This window comes from Azolla caroliniana, unplaced genomic scaffold, assembly GCF_043228905.1.
Source record: "Azolla caroliniana isolate FFs.n. ecotype wild unplaced genomic scaffold, voAzoCaro1.0.p SCAF_2, whole genome shotgun sequence".
Taxonomy (NCBI): Eukaryota; Viridiplantae; Streptophyta; class Polypodiopsida; order Salviniales; family Salviniaceae; genus Azolla; species Azolla caroliniana.
Genome location: NW_028230437.1, coordinates 3,748,445 through 3,767,866, shown reverse-complemented (window position 1 = coordinate 3,767,866; position 19,422 = coordinate 3,748,445). Strand labels below are relative to the sequence as shown.

Below are 19,422 nucleotides of genomic sequence, written 5' to 3'. Positions count from 1 at the left end.
AAAATACAACATAAAAAGAAAATTATATCACAAATTTATCTCTATTCTTGACCTTAATTATTATTATTATTATTATTTGCTTTGTATATTCTCTTCTGTGAAGGTCTTGCGATCTGCGGGCGATGGCGGCCGCAGCAGCAGCAGCAGCAGCAGATCAAGTAGCAGCACCAGAAGATATGGAGTCTCGAGATCAAATCTTGTCTCGCCATCAGTAAGCCCCTCCTTCCTCTCTCCATTTCCCATTTCTTTTAAGCATAGTACTACAGATGGTTGGTTAAAATTGTTTGAGACAGAGAGATGGAACGAATTGAAATGATAAGAGAGAGAGAGAGAGAGAGAGAGAGAGAGAGAGAGAGATTAACGTCTTCTAAGACCACAATTGGCCCATGAGACAATTGGTTTACAACAAAAATGGGGTATTTACCCATTCATCGAAAGTAAAAATAAAATAAAATAAGACTCAAACTAGAGAGAGAGAGAGAGAGAGAGAGAGAGAGAGAGCGCACTCAAACTGCCACCTATGGGCTTTAGACCAAAGCGAGCATGTCCTGAATGTTCTGGGACATAATCAAAACATTTTTGCATTGTGTGTGTGTGTGTGTGTGTGTGTGTGTGTGGAGTTGAGATGTGAACTCCCGATGCTCATGAGTTTTATTAATGAATGTTGCAAGTGAGGTTGCACATTATATGTTGGCTAAGAGTGTGTTGAAAGAAGTGTGTAGAGATTAATGTGAGGAGAACTAGTCTAAATGTGATTGAATAAGGAGCATTGCCGTAGAGTGTTACACTCAGAGTGTATCGCAAGGGGATGCATGAAAATAAAGCAAAATTAAATGAAAATTAGAAGTAAAATTGAAGGAGACAAAGGACCTCGTGACTACTGGTGCTGGTGATTTCTGGAGAGATAGACACCATCAGAACCTCAAATCTCGGATGATGGCTTGGCCACTTATACTATTAGCTTCTGGAGTTCAGATTGTGAAGGTATGACCTCTTCCCAACAATCCAAAACCATGTGCCCTTAGAGACATCCTGTTTGTGAGAGAAACTGATCACAGCCATCCTGCCTTGAAGCTTGAGGATGGCGTGATTATTAGGAAGAAGGTTTCCTTGACTCTCTCAGGGAAAAATGGATATGTTTCTTTCCAAAGCCTTGGATGATCATCGACACGATGCTACATTTGCAACCATTTCTAGCATCACCTCGTGTTATATTTATGACTCTCATATTCATGGTCACGATCCTCAGTCAGTTGCAAAGTTATTGCTCATCATATGGAAGGAGCGCACAGATAACCTTCCGTAGCTAGGTACATTAGTTTTTCCAGGGCAAGCAGCCAAAGAGAGAAGACATGAAATACTTTCATTGCAGCTTGAAGGCATTTGCTTCTATCCTGTGATTAAGCTTTCAGTGTGATTACTTGGCACTATGATCCCCACAGTGGTTTATAGAACAAACTATTTCGTGGAGGCATATTTGAACACATCAGTTTTTTATTATCTTCAGAAGTAGTGTTTATCATTTTCCTAGATTTGTTACTTACTTTCAAGAATCAACATTACCAAAAGAATGTATCACATTCTCTGATGAAATGCATAATGATGATTTATCCTAAAGATTATCACTAGACTTCACTTGATGGATTAGATTTTTGTAAAGTCATTAACAAGGTATTCATTGGGATCCAAAGCCATGAATATGACATAAGGGAAGGTCGAATCTATCTCAAACCAGACCTTGCTCAAATTTGTATAATACTAGTAAAGCATGATGGAGGCAAGGCTAGGCCATCTTTGACTGGTTAGGCAGGCGGATCATGAACGAATTCATCTTTGGCCCCTTCTCACATTGAAGTCACCTGCATGGGTTCACCAGGGTAGAGCACAGTCACCCAAAATCAGCATAGGCCAGATGCCATAAACTGTCTTGAACAACCTGTGGAGGTGCGCTTTTGGCCCCCACCATCTCAATGGTTTGACATATAAAGTTTAGCAAGTTCAGGGAATATACAGATCTTCCATCTTTAGGCCTCTCCACTATCTGTTTTCAATAGCGAGATTAACATATCTGTGTACAGAAGAGAGACAGTTATCTTCCTGCTTCAAATGGTGTGGGGATGCCAATGTGTGGTTGGAAGCGGTAATGGTTGAGATCATTGGGATTAGATGGTTTTGGCCAACTTAGAGCATGGTTACTCTAACATAATGAGTTAGTTCTAGGACGAGTACTACTTGTGATGATCATGGGGTGTATGACTTACTTCTCATAGACTGTTGGGAACATGGAATTAGTACGATGAGCTGATTCTTGCTGACTTGTGATTAAGCTACTCAAACTCGTGGATACTCTGAAGCTATTAACAGAATATGCGAGGTTGCTTGTCTTCTTGAAAATATGGAAACCGTTAGGTTATTGATCTGATAGAATGATATGTCACTTAGTTTATGAGGGCTAATCTACCCATGTTTGAGGTGATCATGATCAAACTCACAAATATATTGATCAGACTATAGTTTTGTATTGTCTGATCAATCAATCCATGTGTTGGAATCATCCCATTACATCAACAAGAGTAAAGAGTATTCTATTCAAACATACTCTGATCTTGTTGATTTAACTCGTTAGTGAGCAGATACAGATTACACTCTGGTCATTATTCTATTGTCTGGTTACTATGGAGTGGACCATCTGATCTACTCAGTTGGTGAGGCTTTGGGACATCAAACACTAGATTGATCAGTTGGCCTCTGAGAATCATCCATTCCCGACCTTGATGCATCATCATGACTTCACTGGAAAGCTGTTTCAGCTTGTTACTTACACCATAAAAGATGTTATTGAGTGATGCCAGTGGAGGATTTCCTCAAGTAGATAAAATGTGTTGTTAACTTCATTACTTGAGGGAGTGTTCCATGTGGAAGGGAGCCCTCTTGGTGTACCTTGAAAGTAATTTTCTTTTGTAGGCAGTGCTCACGAACTTCACCACTTCTGCATGTCGTTACTTTGGTGGCAATCAGGCACCAAGGAGGCTTACTTATCACGTTTCTTCATCACACCCTCTACCTTCTCTATAGTGAGTTTGCTCATGCTGTGAAGCCCATTGTCTTCTTGAATGTCATCAATCTCTCATTGAAGAGATTCAATACGGTCTTGCTTGATCAGCGCCACAAGGTGGTGGGACATGAAATCCTTGGTGTGGCAGCGTAGGTATTTTTGGGAGGCGATCTTGGCCTTAAAGGAGATGACTACGTAGCTTAAGATGGAATCACCTGTGTCAACCAATGGGATGGCATATTTTCTCTTTCTTTGCATATTTATTATTTCTTTGGAATATTTCAACTGGGTAGCTTAACACAGTGTCACCTATGCTAACAAATTGGATGGCCGGTTTTGGTCTTCCTTTGGAATATTTAAGATGAAGGAGATAGGTATTATTCTTGACCTTGTCTTCTAAGACTTCTGCTTCCTGATAACTTTCAGCAACCCCAGCCTAACAACCCCTTCCACTTGAATCTTGAGTTTGTTATCAGCTTGATTTTTGGTTTCTCCTATATGCTCAATATATATATATATATATAGAAGCATCTATTGGGGCCCAAAATTTTATGTGGGACAGAACAGGAGGCAGCATCTTAAAATGTTGTCTCCAAATAAAAATCAAAGAAAAAGTCGTAATGGGAAACTAAAATTGTTTCCATCTTCCATGGTTTTGGTTCTGGGGTCAAGAAGAAAAGCAAACTGCATGCCTATTGTTGTCAGTGATGGTTCCACACTTTTTAGGAGTTCTTGAAAGGTAATACAACCTTGTAAAAATTCCTGAGAATAATGTCTGATTTCCACATATGCGCATTCCAAATTCACATGCTTATTTGCTTCTGGTACACTGAAACAAGAAAGGCCACACATTTTTTAACATGCCACCTTGCAAACATTCGACCAGAGTGGAACATTTTGACGTAGTGTTGGTGACGTTGGTAAGTGACTCCCAATGTTTAAGAATTTTATCATGAATGCTGCACACTTGAATGGACGTTGTCAGTGAGAAAGAAATGTGTAGTGATAGATCGGGGTTGCAAAATGTGGGAGAGGAAGTTTGAAAATGATCATAGGTTAGAGCATATCTGAAGGGTACAATGCCCATGTTAGTGAACTTATTCAAGGCAAAACATGCATAGTCAATTAGAGAGACAGCTTTGGAGGTAGTGAGGTTGTCATTGCAATGCACTGATTTGGCATGCAGTTTAAGAGAAATGGTATGTTGTGTGACAAGAATTGGTTAGACAGAGAGACTTGAATGCACTGATTTGGCATGCAGTGAGGTTGTCATTCCAATGGACCGATTTGGCATGCAGTTTAAGAGAAATGATATGTGGTGTGTCGAAAATGGGTTAGACATAGGGATGCTCATAGAATAATAGCTTACTGCTAGGGTAAGCCCATCTTGATAAAACAGAAAAGGGTGTCTCAGAAAGAGGGGGCAATATCGCCCTATGAGGCAAGTCATGGTTACAACTATGGGCAAATTTTTGTAATCCATACTAAATAAAAATGCTGCGGTTAGGGCTAGAGAGAGATTAGAATAGAATTTTTATTGTCCACAAGCAAGCCAAATTTTTATCTATGGGACGAAATAAACATATCATCTTGTATGTGATGATTCTTTCCTGAGAATAGGGGCTACTATATAGTAAAAATTATTTGTGAAAATAATGTACACATATGTGCTTACTCTTCTTGGTGAGGATTCGATTATGACACTTAAATTATTAATAACTCATCATACTTCTCACAAATTACCTTATACGCTGAGCAGGCAAGAAGTGATGTTCATCCTTCACTATGTTTTCATTGCATACCTTGCTTATCTTCATACTAGGGTGATGAAGCCATGATCCTATCTCAACACATAGCTTGTGTGAGCGAGTTTGGAGAAGTGTTAAGGCTCTAAAAGAGCTATGGGGTTAGTAAGATGTGGTTGGATACATTCTGGCATTTTGACCTTGTATTGGGGCCAACATTGGGTGGGGGTAATATTTGCAATGTAATATTCCCAATTTTGACATTTTAGCGTCTTGTCACTTCATCCTTAGTGCTTCTTTTAATCTATCCTTGACGATCAGACACTTCATAGCATCACTAGAGAGCTCCAATAGATCTTTACTCCCTATTTTTAAACCATTTCATAATGTCAAGCACCTAGGCAGGTGAAAGGATTTTGCACTTATTGGTTTTTTGTATCATGCATCCTATGTTCCAGGCTTGTTTTAGCAATCGGTGATCAGACATATTCTTGTCTTTTCCGATAAACTTGTATACTTTTTGCATGGCTTGTACCTTTATGGGCCAAGCACCTGTTTCTAATATCATGACATAGGATGTTGAGGAATTTACCCCCAATTGTCTACATATAAACAATTTTTGGATTTTCTGTATTTTATTCCATGCACTAAGTGAGATAGTGCTACTCCACACTTCCATTCCATTAGGCATAGCACTGAATGACATGAAATCTCACTTCCCATCTTCGTGTATCACTTTGATTGCATTGGTTCTCAAACATATAATTATTATTCCAACCACTTGAAGTCTAGACTCATAGCATACATTGAGCCTATTTGTCGATGGGACATTAATACCAAGATATTTGAAGTTTTGCACCACTTGTATTGGTTCTCCCTTGTATCTAAAAGTGGGTAATGTCTTGGTTGTATTGCCTTTATTGCCATCATTTTTTTTTTCCACATAGAGAGAGAGAGAGTTGTATGTTCAGGAAAGAGATCAAAGAACTTCAAAACCGAGAGATAGCTCTAAAAAAAGCAGCAGCGAAAGGGAGCAAAGCAGAACAAAAGGCAAAGAAAAGACAGGTGGAAGAAGATATTTTGAAGCAAGAGACAAAGATGCGTGAGAGGCATGCAAAGGAGTTGTCAGAGTTAGGAGCCAATAAAGAGGAGAGCAACACTAGTATTGACGGACTAGTAAAAGAATTTGGTGCTATTTCTACATCGTCTGGAACTCAACCACTAAAACCAACCAAAGCCCAGAAAAGGCGTGACAAGAGAGCAAACCAAGAAGCTGAAAGAGAACAAAGAATTCAAGAAGAGCAGAACAATGTAGTGAGTGATCGGATGGTGGAAAATGAATTGCTTGAAGGAAAGCTACGACCACTTGGGTTAGCACTGAAGGAGATGAAACCGGATGGGCATTGCTTGTATAGAGCATTAGAGGATCAACTAGCTCTCTACCCAGATACTTCTTCTATACAGTTCTCATTCCAAAAATTGAGAGAGATAGCAGCATCTTATATGCGGAGTCATGCCAAAGATTTTGCTCCATTTGTTGTGGTTGGGGATACTGATGAGAATGATGTTAATGAGAATGAAGAAGCTGTATTTGAGAGATATTGTCATCAGGTTGAGTCAACAGCATCGTGGGGAGGACATCTAGAATTGGATGCTCTTGCACACTCTTTACAAAAGCATATAATTGTGTACTCAAGTAGCCTTCCTGAGGTTGAAATGGGTAAACAATATGGCAAAAATATGAATTCTAGCCTCCGGCTCTCATATCATCGTCATGCTTTTGGGCTTGGAGAACACTATAATTCAGTTGTTCCTTTATTGCTAGACAACTCAGAGTAAAAAGACATTTGATAGTAGCTTTAGATGAGAATGAAATTGTGGAAACCATATGTTTTCACAGCTATTTAACTCATTTAAAAAAAAAGAAAACTTGTTAAACCATTGCATATTCCATTTGTTTGTAAAAGTGAAAGAGCTGTTGTATCGTATGGTATAGCAAGCAAACTGTATTGTTTGTCAAAATACTAAAAAAAAAAGAGGTTATTTGTAACATGGTGAACTAATAATTCATTACTTACGAAGCCTTTGCCTCTACTCCATTCAATATTATATGCAAAAGCTTTATTAGATGAAACTCCATGAGCAAATAAGATTATTAATTGTACATGTTTACTTTTTGGAATTTTATGAGGGGGTTGATTTTTGATATCCTTGGCTTTGTTAATTAGAAACATTTACTCATGTAACTGTTTTTCTATTAATACCGTTCATATTTTTTTTATTTTTTCCAAAAAAATTCTACTTCCATTAGTTAAGAAAAAGTACGTGGAATAATATACAACTCATATGTTACAAGCCACTTTGCAATGGCTACAACAAAACATCATGTATAAATGAAGCAACTAAGCCTCATCACATAATTACTCGACAAACGCCCATTAATATCGTTCATTTATGATGATAACTTTTAAAATGGATTGGCACACTGGTTAAAGGATGGAATTACTAAACCAAATGATGGCATTCCTCGATATTAACAAAGTAGTCAGATCAATGCAACATACAACATAAATGATAAGTATTAGCCCACCAATCATCACACATTTTCGTTAAACTTTAGCTCAATGGGTAAGCTAAAGTAGTATTGAACAAGAGGATTGTGGGGCTAGCAAGTTTTTGACCTAAATACAATGATATTGATCATCTTGCTTGTATATGGGTCATAATGGAGGAGAGGTTATTTAAAGGAAAACCTTTGTGTTGATTTTTCTATAGATTATTGAGACATGGTTAATAGAATGGATGGAAAAACTCAATGTGGAATATCTATAAGTCGGATTTCTCTCTTCTTGAGAGTACCAATATGTGTGAAAGAGATGATGGCTTGCTTATACCAGCAAGTAAGTTGTAACATGAAGACTTCTCAAAGTTTTCTAAAAGATCTCTTAATCCCTCTATCACTTACTTTATGAAGCCAATATATTGTCCAACTTTGAAAATTTTCATATGAAAAGACCTAGGAGAAGATGAGGACAAAATCAGCCTTTGGGAACTCCACAATATTTCCTCTCATTTATGCAAATGATGTCGTGCTTTTGATCTATACTAAGAGGAGCTTGCAAATGCTTTTAGATAGGGTAAAAACAATTCTATAAGCATAGGGGCCCAACAATCAAACTTGACCATGATCAAAAGTTGCAATTGAAACCAAAGTTAAAAGAGACTAGGCAATGATGTATTATGACAAAGAGGCAATTGAAGTGGTTCATAAAGTTTAAATGCCTTGGAATTGACAATTAGGAGAATGGAAGCCAACACAACCAAAAGAATTGAGGACCTATGCCTCTTTGAGGTACAACTCAAAGATGAGGCGCTAGAGTATTTGTATTCAATGGCAAATGCATGAGTAATGCACACTATACTTAATGGAACATAGGTTTATGGAGAAAGTAGTTTGAGACGCTTATGAATGACATGGAGAAAATACACAAGAAAAAAGTTTGTGCCTCCATTTATGTGTTAAGTTTAAATGCCTTGGAATTGACAATTAGGAGAATGGAAGCCAACACAACCAAAAGAATTGAGGACCTATGCCTCTTTGAGTACAACTCAAAGATGAGGCGCTAGAGTATTTGTATTCAATGGCAAATGCATGAGTAATGCACACTATACTTAATGGAACATAGGTTTATGGAGAATGTGTTAAGATGCAACCCGGAACTTCTTAATGCTTCTAGAGACAAAATGAAGGATAATGGAGTCTATGCATTCTAAATATTTTAGAACTATGTAGTAGAGCATAAGAGAAACGTCATAAAATCAACTTCGCAAGGTTGCATGAGAAATTGGATGCTTATAACATAAAACTCGAGAAAAAGGATGATGGAGTCTATGCATTCTAAAGATTTTCGGACAATGCACTTGACACAAGGGCAATCTCACAAAATCAACTTCCCAAGGTTGTGTGAGAAATTGGATGCTTATCACATAAAAACTTCAAACGCAAATTTCTTTCTTTCACCACATGGATCTAAGACATCCAATTACGGTTTGGAAGATGGCATGGCAAAGAATATTAAAATGTCCACTTATAGGAAAAGACAAAGATAAGATAATGTGAGTACTTGTTTTCACTCAACTAGATTGGAAATGCTCCACACAAAATGAAGACACAAAATAGAGCTATGTTTAAGATCTTGCAACCACATGCCTAAATCAACAAGATGTGTTGTCACATTAATGCATGTGCGCTCACTTACATTCAAATTGGAGGCTAGGGGTTGGCCAATTATTGAGCATCAAACCAAAAGACGTGACCTATGTTGCCGTAACGTACCAAAAGAAGAAGAACATGTCACTTTGTGATGCTTCGTATATGAGGATACTATATGATTTTCAAGAATTCCTACAAAGTTGTAGTACCTTTCAAGAACTCGTAACCTTCTCTTTGCTCATCTACTTTACCATAGCAAATTTTATGAAAGATCTAAACAAAGAAAATTTCAAACGAGCTTAGCTCTTCATTTCAACTTTCCGTTTTGTCTTTTTATCGTTACATTACAAACAAACAAACAATGAAATATAGTAAATATAAATGAAAGAGAATCATGATGCCTAATGTACCCCACATTTGGTTGGTCATATAAGTTCTTGAACTACATACACAAGTCCTTTCAAGTTTTATAGCTCTAAACAAGCTTCTCAATTAGGTTTGTTGTGTCAACCAATATGTTCTTTTCTTCTTTCTTATTGTCGATGCATTTACTTTTTAGCGTGCTTGAGCATTTCTTGGTGTGCGACAAAGTTGGGTGCTCTTTGTTGAGATGTTGCTTCTCAATTTTAAGGCTTTTGTGAAAAGGAGAAATTTATTGGCAATTCATTGGACATTGATTTTCATGCAGAATTACGCATTTAACATTACAATATTTGGCCACAATGACTTTGGTATTCCTTGTCATCTTCTACTCTAGATCTATATTGCTTTACTTGATATGTTTATGTCATCCTAACTTAGTATTGTGCATATTAAACTGATGGAGAACACTTGTATAAACCTTCGACCATAGGAGATTCACAATTGTACCAACCACCTCTAGGAAACCTCCTACTAATAGTCCTTTCGAAACCTTGTAGACAGAAATACCAGATCCATGAAGAGTTTAAACATATCTAGATCACATGAAGAGTTTAAGCATATCCCATTTCTTAAAGTTTATCCCAATCGAAGTTCTGACATTTCATAACTTCGTTAATTTGGAGAAAGCATTTGTTAACAAGTTATTTTAATATGTATTGTTCTTTCCACCTAAAACCTTCATGATCAAGAATCAAGATTATGAAAGTTATCCTTTCTTTATTAGTATTTTAACAAAGACATTTAAGACAAGGATATGCTTACATATTGCTATACAAGAAAATGATCTCGATTTATTTATTAGCCATACACATATCAACCAAGCCATTAGAGATTTTGGTAGAATGAGTAGCATATGTAAAGCATGTTGCACATGTGTTTGTTGTTACACAAACACACAAAAAATATGGTAAACTATAACATGTATTACACTTTTACTTAGGTTGATAGATTCGTGGACCAATTATTGTGTATATGACCATTGACAAGCATGCATATAAAAAAAGACATTAAATATTGATAGATTGAAATAATTATTGTGTTTGTTTGTTGATATTGGATGGGTGCAAGGATGGTTTGGCTCTAACATCCTCTCATTTGTCTATGTATGAAAGTTCAAAATATCAAATCAATCCACATGTAGTAAGACATGTTCCTTTCAAACAAAGGAATCTTATATCTCTTCACAAAATAAATATTGTGAATCCAAATGAGCAAAATTTTGTCTTTAAGTTTTTGTTATAAATCTTAATCATCATATCCTTAAAGAAAGTATTAACTGTTTGCATTAAGTCGGCATAATAGCAATAACGATAGCACGTGAGAACTATGTCAAACTTCTGGTTCAGCTTCCATTGATGGGCCTCATTTTCTACTTTATTAATGTCAAACTTAAAATTTACACATATATGCATGCATAAAGGATTCAATGTCAAAATGTAGTCGATAAAATTTGAAGCAACTTACGTGCACAAGCAATATTCTCATTCACACCTTTTAAAAAACACTTTATCATGTCTATTCTCAAGAAACTTACATAACCTTTCTACACTTCTATAAGAGTTTATGGATAAGCAATCTTAGAGGTGTGGTTTTTTCTACGTTGGTTAAAAAGAGCCACTCTTAGATATGGCGATCTATAGTATTTGTTGTTATAGATCAACTTCCTTTGGTAATATGTTTAGGTGAACACTTGTATAATATCCTTATGCAATCATGGATAGAACAAATGGCACGGCTACTATTGTACTTGAGATACACTTGTTTTTATCTTGCAAAGCTGAACAACATAGTTTCTTACATTTCATGTGAGGAATGTGGCACTAGAAAAACTCTCATTTAGGTCAACAATCTAAGCAAGTCTCAAGTTCATTCAAAACTTGCAATATATGTAAGACTCCTAAAGATTAGAATAGACTAATAAACAATTCAGACAACTAAAAGATTCTCACATGACCAACCACAAGATTAAAAATCAAAGTTCTAGAAAGCCCATATAATATAATATATATATATATATATCAGTGTAAATTCCCAACCTTAGTTATTATCAATATATTCAAGTTTGACTTGTAACTCTCATTTCATGACAACCCCATCATTAGTAGTGACCATTATCACTATTATAAAGTGTTTTTTAGGTTAATAAACTTAATGCAACATAAAAACATTTGTCCTTAAATGTTGTACTAAATTCATAGGACTTGAATCGTGCCATGATAAATTAAAGAAGTGTAAGCATCGCCATTTGTGTACCTACCATGCACTTCCATAACACTTTCTAGACCAATCAATGTCGTTTAACATGCATAGGCAAGGTCGCACAGTCAATCAATGTGAATATTGTGAACATTGGTCACTGATGTTTTCTTCCCTCTATGCTCGTATTTGATATGAAAGCAAGTCCTCGATTTTCATACTCCCTAAAACATGTCGTCATGGGTTTTCTAAGTTTTAAATGGGTCCTTGATGGTTTATAGTAGCAAATACTTGGCCCTTGCATGGGCTTGATTTTACTCGAAATTGATCACACAAAGGTACATTTGGTAACCCAATATGATTCTAGAAAAACTCTTCCAATCATGCCTCGAGGATACATGATGTTTCTTTCTGTTGTATCATAAATGTTTAACTTCAAAGTGTTTCCCTTTGAGGCCACACTTTCACATTTGTAGCATTCCTAATGATTTTTTAATTTATCCCTTGTTTACTACATTCTCTAACATTGACATATCAAGTGCTTCCACAACTCGTTCAATAAGAATCATATGCCATAGCTAGTTTGTTAGACTTTGGTGACCCCTAAGTGCTACGGATTGTGATATTGATTATTGATGTGGAACACTTTTTCGCATGAAGTAGGTCATCTATTCCTACACGATATTGCATAAACAATATAATGTTATATTGTGAAGGGTGGGTCCATCCATGCCCATTTGCATGTAGACTATATCATCTTAAAGAAGCATTTTGACTCTTTCTTCATATGGACCACATTATTGCCATTTTAGGATTTGAACCTATCATGTAGTGCATTAATGGGTTTCACTACAAACTAATTAATTAGGCCATGCTCCTCAAGTAATAATAAAGCTTCTCTTAACAATGAACCGTTTTTTTTTCTTGTAAGTTTGTAACTCACAATTGTTCTTCTTGAACAACTTCGATGTTGGATGTATGTATGCTTGAATGGTGTATTGTTTTTTAGTTATGCTAAAATGACACCTAGTAACACATTGCGGTTTTACAATTTCAAAGAAGAATTGGGGCAAATTACAATAGAATACATATATTTTTTTTCTTCAATACAATATTATCAACTATTGGAAATAACTAAGTTCTCAATCCCAATAGCTTTATCCATATCAACTTGATCATGATTCAGCGCTACGGTTAATACCTATGATTATCATGTTAATGTGTATGGACATAAATCATGTGGGTTTGAATCATCGACATATTTAAGGCTTTTGTTTGAATGTCTTTCAATGTCATGTGAAAGGTCCTAGGAAGTTCTATGTGTAACCGTATCGCAATGTGAGAATCATCCCGTCAACAAATCAAGAAGCCATTGTTAGTTAAAAGTTTGCATTATCTAGTAGTCTTTTTCTCAACCTCAACCTAAAGGGGCCCAAGGGGAGGTGGGTCATTGACCTTATATCCACTCTTTGTAAAATCTACATTAAAATATGGCAGGGTGCCTTATCGTGATAATGATTGATCAAGCTTCATGACTTGTGAAAAAGGTGGATATTTCTCAAACATACTAAAAATCATTGTTGTAAAATAGTTAGCATAAAATACGCGTACAATAAAATACGTATTCTACAAGTATTCTAACTTTAAAAAAAAAATACTTAGAATACGTATTTTATAGATAAAGTACGTTAAATACTTAGAATACATGTAGAATACTTAGAATACATGTAGAATACTTGTAAAATACGTTAAATATTTCTTAAAATTTAAAGTTTTTATTTTTTAAAAAAAGATTTTATTTTTAAATGATAAATACTTGTTAAATACGTAGAATACATCAAAAATTTAGAATACGTAGAATACATCAAAATTTTAAAAACGGCAGTTCTAAAACGTAGAATAAGTGTAGAATACTTCAGAGTATTCTAAACGTACTCTAAACAACTATGCTAAAAATAACTGTATTATGTGTAAATGGTGTCGATGATAAAAGCTTCTCAACTTTACTAATATAAACTATTCTTTGTTGGGCAACCAAAGTATTAAAAACCCCAAAATCATAAATATAAGGGACAAGTAAGTAGGTATTGGTTGTTGCATAGTGAGAACAAATGGGAGTGCAATTCCCCAAGCTAGGAAGTACAAAAAAGCATGAATGGCACAATGGTCACCTTTTCTTGATGGTAACATATGCTAAACACATTTACAAATTTGTATAGCCACGACTTTGAGTTCTCATATAAACTTTACTCAATTCAGAGAGGTAGTTGGTAAATGACGCACTGAATTGGATTATGAAATATAAAGCATTGGATGTCACTGTTTGACTGACAGTGTGAAATTGAAAACATTACGCACGTAAGTTGATTACACATCCCATAAAAAGCACTGGATGTCATTGTGCGACTGACAGTGTGAAATCGAAAAAGTGGCACATATAAGTTGATTACACATCTCAGAAGCACCTTGTCAAATTTAACAACGTGAAGGGTGAGGTGTGGTGTGTATGTATTGGGCACTTTTGTGGAAATTCTAGCAAATTAATGTCAAACATATGGTGACTTGGGAGTTTCCGTCTTCCGCACGGCAACAACATAAAAAGAAGAAGCAAAAGTGTACTGTTTCCCCTTTGCTTTACTGTGAGAATAATGAGTTAGGTAGAGGGGACACACTCGTTGGCCTTTTGGAGGATCAGGAACAGAGGTCTACAGAGCGCGCCAAAGGGGCCACAAACATTGTTGCATGTCTATCTCTCCCAAGGTGTGAGAAGACAGAAGTAACTTACGGACCGTAGTACCAAAGGATCAATCGTGGGGCCCCGGTTGTGGAAGAGCAAGATTGAGTTAGACGCACGCACAAAAACACACACGCATATACACACGTCTCTCTCGATAAAAGATATTCTTGTCTCGGATTCGCAAACGTGCTACAGAAGAAGCCACCCAGAAGAAGAAGAAAGAAGAAGAAAGAAAGAAGAAGGATATATATACATATATGTCACAATCGGCAACGATTCCTGAACCGTGAAACTGCGGCTTAACGGCTTAATGGTTTAAACGGTTCGGTTCATGTTCAAGTTGTTTTAAACGGTTCGGTTCGGTTTTCGATAGATAGAAACCACGTTTAAATGGTTTAATAGTTTTTATTTATTTTTTAATTTTTAAAAAGGATATAATATATATGTCACAATCGGCAACGATTCCTGAACCGTGAAATTGTGGCTTAACGGCTTAATGGTTTAAACGGTTCGGTTCATGTTCAAAATTTTAAAAACGGTTCGGTTCGGTTTTCGAAGAATAGAAACCACGTTTAAATGGTTTAATAGTTTTAAATTTTTAAAAATTTTATTTTAAAGTTTTAAATATTTTTTAAACAATATTTCCATTTTAAAGCTTTGTTCTCACATTTTTAGAAAATCTTTAAATTTTTGGAAAATTAATATTTAAAACAATGAAAATTTAAACGGTTCATGTATGTATGTAGTAGGCCTCTTCTTCTCAAAAGAAGAAGTACACCAAAAATAAATACTTTAAAAAGGAGGGCCAAAAATATAAATACAAAAACCTTAACAAAAGCAAAAGCAAAAGCAAAAACTTTTTATTCGACCATTACTCTGTTCCTCTCCTCTGCAGAAGAGAAAAACAGAGAAGAGAGAGAGAGAGATACAGGAATGGCCATGTCTCCATAGCCCGCTGAAATCATAGAAGTAATCACTATCGCCCCGCTTCTGTAGACAAGCACTTCTTGAGACTTGACAGAAAAAGAGATATAGCTCTCACTCCCTTTGCTTCTTCTTCTTCTTCTTTCTGATCTTAGCCTAGAGATTAGTCATGAAGATGAACATCTTGTCTTCTTGTAAGAAGCTTATAAATCATTACATTCAAATTGGTACAAAAGTGATGGATTCATGCCATCCTCACCCTAACCCTACCCCTAACCCTAATCATAACCCTAACCCTAACCATAACCCTAACCCTAACCCTAACTATAACCGTAACCCTTCTCACCTTCATCTTCGAGATGATCTTTTGTGGCATAAAGATATCGTCAAGAAAGGTTCAGAATTGAGCTCTGGAGATAATGTTGGTTTCATCTCCATGGCTGTGGTGCAAGCTAATGCTTCTCTTGAAGATCAATGCCAGGTTAAGATAGGGAAATCTGGTACCTTTGTCGGTATTTATGATGGCCATGGTGGCCCTGATGCTTCGCGATTCATCTCCAAATGCCTGTTTCCGAAGATCGAGTGTAAGAAGAATTCTTAGGAATTCACTCTAGCTCTATGCCATATGCCTTCATGTTTTAGCCATTGTTCATTTTTTTTAACCACAGTTACCATGTTTCTTCATGGTTTTTTTTATCATAATTACCATGTTTCTGCATGATTTTCACATCTCATGTTGTTGTTAATCATAGTTAATAATATTCAGGTTCTTCATGATTTTTTAGTGTGTCTTAACCATGTTTATGAGCATAATATGTCACCACTTTTTATCCATGGTTACCATTGTTCATGGCCATGTTTCTCCATGATTTAACAATGGTTATGATGCACATGAGGATGTTTCACCATGTTTTGTCCATGGTTACTGGGGTCATGTATTCTTAATGATTTGACAATGGTTAGCTTCTGTATGAACATGTTTTACCATGTAATAGATTTATCCATAGCTTCTGAGGTCATGACCATGTTTCTTAATTATTTAACCATGGTTTACCATGTTTCTGAGCATGTCTCATTACCGGGTTCATGACCATGTTTCTCAATGATGTAACCAGCTTACCATCATGTCTTAAATCTAGTCACCATATTCATGAGCATGTGCAAGTTTTTTCTTCTTCTCTTTTAACTATAGGCACCATTTCCCTTTTATGTTTTGTCTATGATACTTACTACTTACAAGTGTCATGAACCAATTCTTAGCCATGTTTACTGTTTCTCTGGCCATGTTTCTTCATGTTTAAACTTAGTTAGTATGTTCATGAGCATGTTCCATCATCATGTCTTAACACACTGATTAGTATATGCCAACATGATTTTTAACTGTAGTTATCATGTTATTACCCATTCTCCTAATGTTCATTATCATCTTGTTTTATGTTTGTTATTTTTGAGCCAGTGTCTCATTGGCATGTTTCTGTTCATGTCTCAACCATGGATTTGTGTATATTCCTGAGCAGTTTTCACAAGAGAATCAGGAGGCATGATATCATCCAAAGTTCTCAAGCAAGCATTTGGTGCAATAGAAGAAGAGTTTGTGGCTTTAGTACAGAAACATGGGCGGTCTAAACCTCGTATGATGTCTGTGGGATCATGCTGCCTCGTTGGGGTCATATATGGAAATCATCTATATATCGCAAATCTAGGAGATTCAAGAGTTGTATTAGGGACTAATAAGCAAAATGATGGAATGGTAGCAGTGAGGCTATCACAAGAACATAATGCTAGCTATGCTGAGGTTCGTGATGAGCTTAAAGCACAACATCCGGATGATTCAGACATAGTCACACTTAAACATGGTGTGTGGAGAGTGAAAGGCATTATTCAAGTGAGTAAAAAAACAACTTTCGAGGAGAATTTGCAATTAAATCATGGTTTCAATAAATCAATCAAAATTAAAATTTGCCCAAGTTATTTAAAATTTTGAAAAATTTACAAAAAAAACATTTACAAGTTTTATCTGTGATTTTGCTTTTCAAGGATTTGTGTTTTCATCACTTCTTACCAAACTCCAATTTGCAATAGCTCCTGTCTATGATCAATGGTCTCTTCAATATATCCATTAATCAATTCTTTCCATATTGTCGAATTACTTCTTAATACATCTAATCTACGATCAATATCCTTAAATTTCCTCTCAGGTTATTCTGATTGCGAACACTTGCCTTTTATTCCCTGCATTATTTCTGTAGTTAATTGCGTCTTAATCTTCTTGCATTTTCCCTATCATTGCCAAATCCAGATTATTTGGGTCTCAGTTGCATCTTGGTTAGTACTGAATTTTCCTTTTCTTTTATTTGCAAAATTTGGATGGTGTTTTTGGTACACATTTTGATAATGTTGATGGTGGCTAAAGCATTTTATGTTGTATGTGATTGTTTCTAAATGAATACAGGTTTCAAGATCCATCGGGGATGTGTATTTGAAGCGTCCCTCTTCGGATACGGATTCTCTTTTAGGTACAAATGCGTGTTGTGAAAAGGGTGTGCTGTCGGCGAAACCATCTGTTCACGAAAGGCTGCTCAGCTCTGCAGATCGATTTCTAATCTTTGCGTCCGATGGATTGTGGGATGTGATGACAGACCAAGAAGCGGTTGACATTGTACAGAAAGGCCCAAGCAATGTAAGCAAAATAATGCATTAGCATGTCATGGTGTTTGGTTTCTTTTGCAGTAATCAAAGCGATAGTTCATCGAGATTTCATCTAATCTTTTGTGAATTTGTAGTGATTGTCTTTTACTGATCGGATAGGTTAAGCTTCCCTTTCATATTTCATGAAGTAAATCGAAGCGATAGTTTATCAAGCTTTCATCAAATGTTTTGTGAGTTTGTAGCGATTGTCTTTTACTGATCGGATAGGTTAAGCTTCCCTTTCATATTTCATGAAGTAAATCGAAGCGATAGTTTATCAAGATTTCATCAAATGTTTTGTGAGTTTGTAGCGATTGTCTTTTACTGATCGGAGTGGTTAAGCTTCCCTTTCATGAAGTAAATGCAGGAAGTTATGACAAAGCTAAACACATTCGTTTAGAAGATTTTTTGTCGTATTACATTTTGTTGCATATTTTGGCAAATGACTTTTTCTTTAGTGCCATAATCAAACTTTTGTCATTGATTTACTTTCGATAAATCCCATCTGATTAATCCAACACCATTTCATGCTTACTATCTTTGCAGGGTATTGCTAAAAGGTTAGTGACAATTGCACTCAAGCAAGCTGCGAAAAACAAAGAGTTACATTATGCAGACCTTATACCAATAAGACCCGGTGCACGACGAAGTTTCCATGACGATATTAGTGTAGTGGTGGTTTATCTTGGAAATAACATGAGTCACACCACTTATAGCAGGTCGACCTCCAAGGAAAGAGTTTCATTGAGAGTCAATGCTCCTCCGGACATTTTCTCTTCTGGCAATCTAGATAATGTGCCGTTGATTAATGTCACCAGAATGTGCGGTTGATCACACATTAAGTAAAGCTAAATTAATCGACATCAGTATGCATGTATACACTATCTATGCTACTATCTAAAATGCACCAATTTTGAGTCAAGGCCATGAAAAAAGCTTCATGAAGAAAGAGGGGAACACCATAACTTTGCTTAAGCCAGCTCAAGGAAACAAATGTAAAAAACTAGGGCTCTACGAAAAGCTAGATAAAGAAGGGTGAGTTAGTGGAATTGTTGTTACAGAAGGCACATGTCTAAAGCAAGAACAAATGTGAGAACAAAGAAGAGTAAACTTAAACTTTATTATCGAATCCACTGCACACACAAATTGCGTAACAAACAATGATATCCACTTTTGCTCTTTATTTATGTGCCATAAGATCTTTAATCTCCATTAGGAAACAATGATATCCACTTTTTGCTCTTTGTTTATGTGCCATAAGACCTTTAATCTCCATTAGGATAACCTTCTTGTAGGACAGTTATCATTGTCGATATCTACTTTTGCAAACTTTATTCTACATCAACCAAGTCAAAAGATGATAGGCTAAAGAAACATTCTTGTCAAAAAACGACATCTCTATGCATGTAATAATAGATTATAGTTTATGATTCATGCTCTT

The 19,422-nt window shown here is 36.0% G+C and overlaps 2 protein-coding genes across 3 annotated transcripts; both read left to right on the top strand.

Annotated features, from left to right (window-relative positions):
- Positions 1–74: 74 nt before the first annotated feature.
- On the top strand, positions 75–6,850 carry LOC147867121 (Cysteine proteinases superfamily protein). The gene is made up of 2 exons (XM_087314882.1): positions 75–211; positions 5,772–6,850. Exons 1-2 carry the CDS (start codon positions 123–125, stop codon positions 6,637–6,639), a joined length of 957 nt encoding a protein of 318 aa, XP_087171008.1. The 5' UTR covers positions 75–122; the 3' UTR covers positions 6,640–6,850.
- Positions 6,851–15,370: 8,520 nt separating this feature from the next.
- On the top strand, positions 15,371–19,201 carry LOC147867120 (putative protein phosphatase 2C 63). Of its 2 annotated transcripts, none has more exons than XM_087314894.1 (4): positions 15,371–15,877; positions 16,811–17,178; positions 17,746–17,973; positions 18,528–19,201. In XM_087314894.1, the coding sequence occupies exons 1-4, from the start codon at positions 15,463–15,465 to the stop codon at positions 18,810–18,812; spliced, it is 1,296 nt and encodes a 431-aa protein (XP_087171020.1). In that variant the 5' UTR covers positions 15,371–15,462; the 3' UTR covers positions 18,813–19,201. The 2 variants fall into 2 exon arrangements, with proteins under 2 accessions (XP_087171020.1, XP_087171019.1); XM_087314893.1 differs by having other exon boundaries at positions 16,808–17,178.
- The last annotated feature ends 221 nt before the right edge of the window (positions 19,202–19,422 follow it).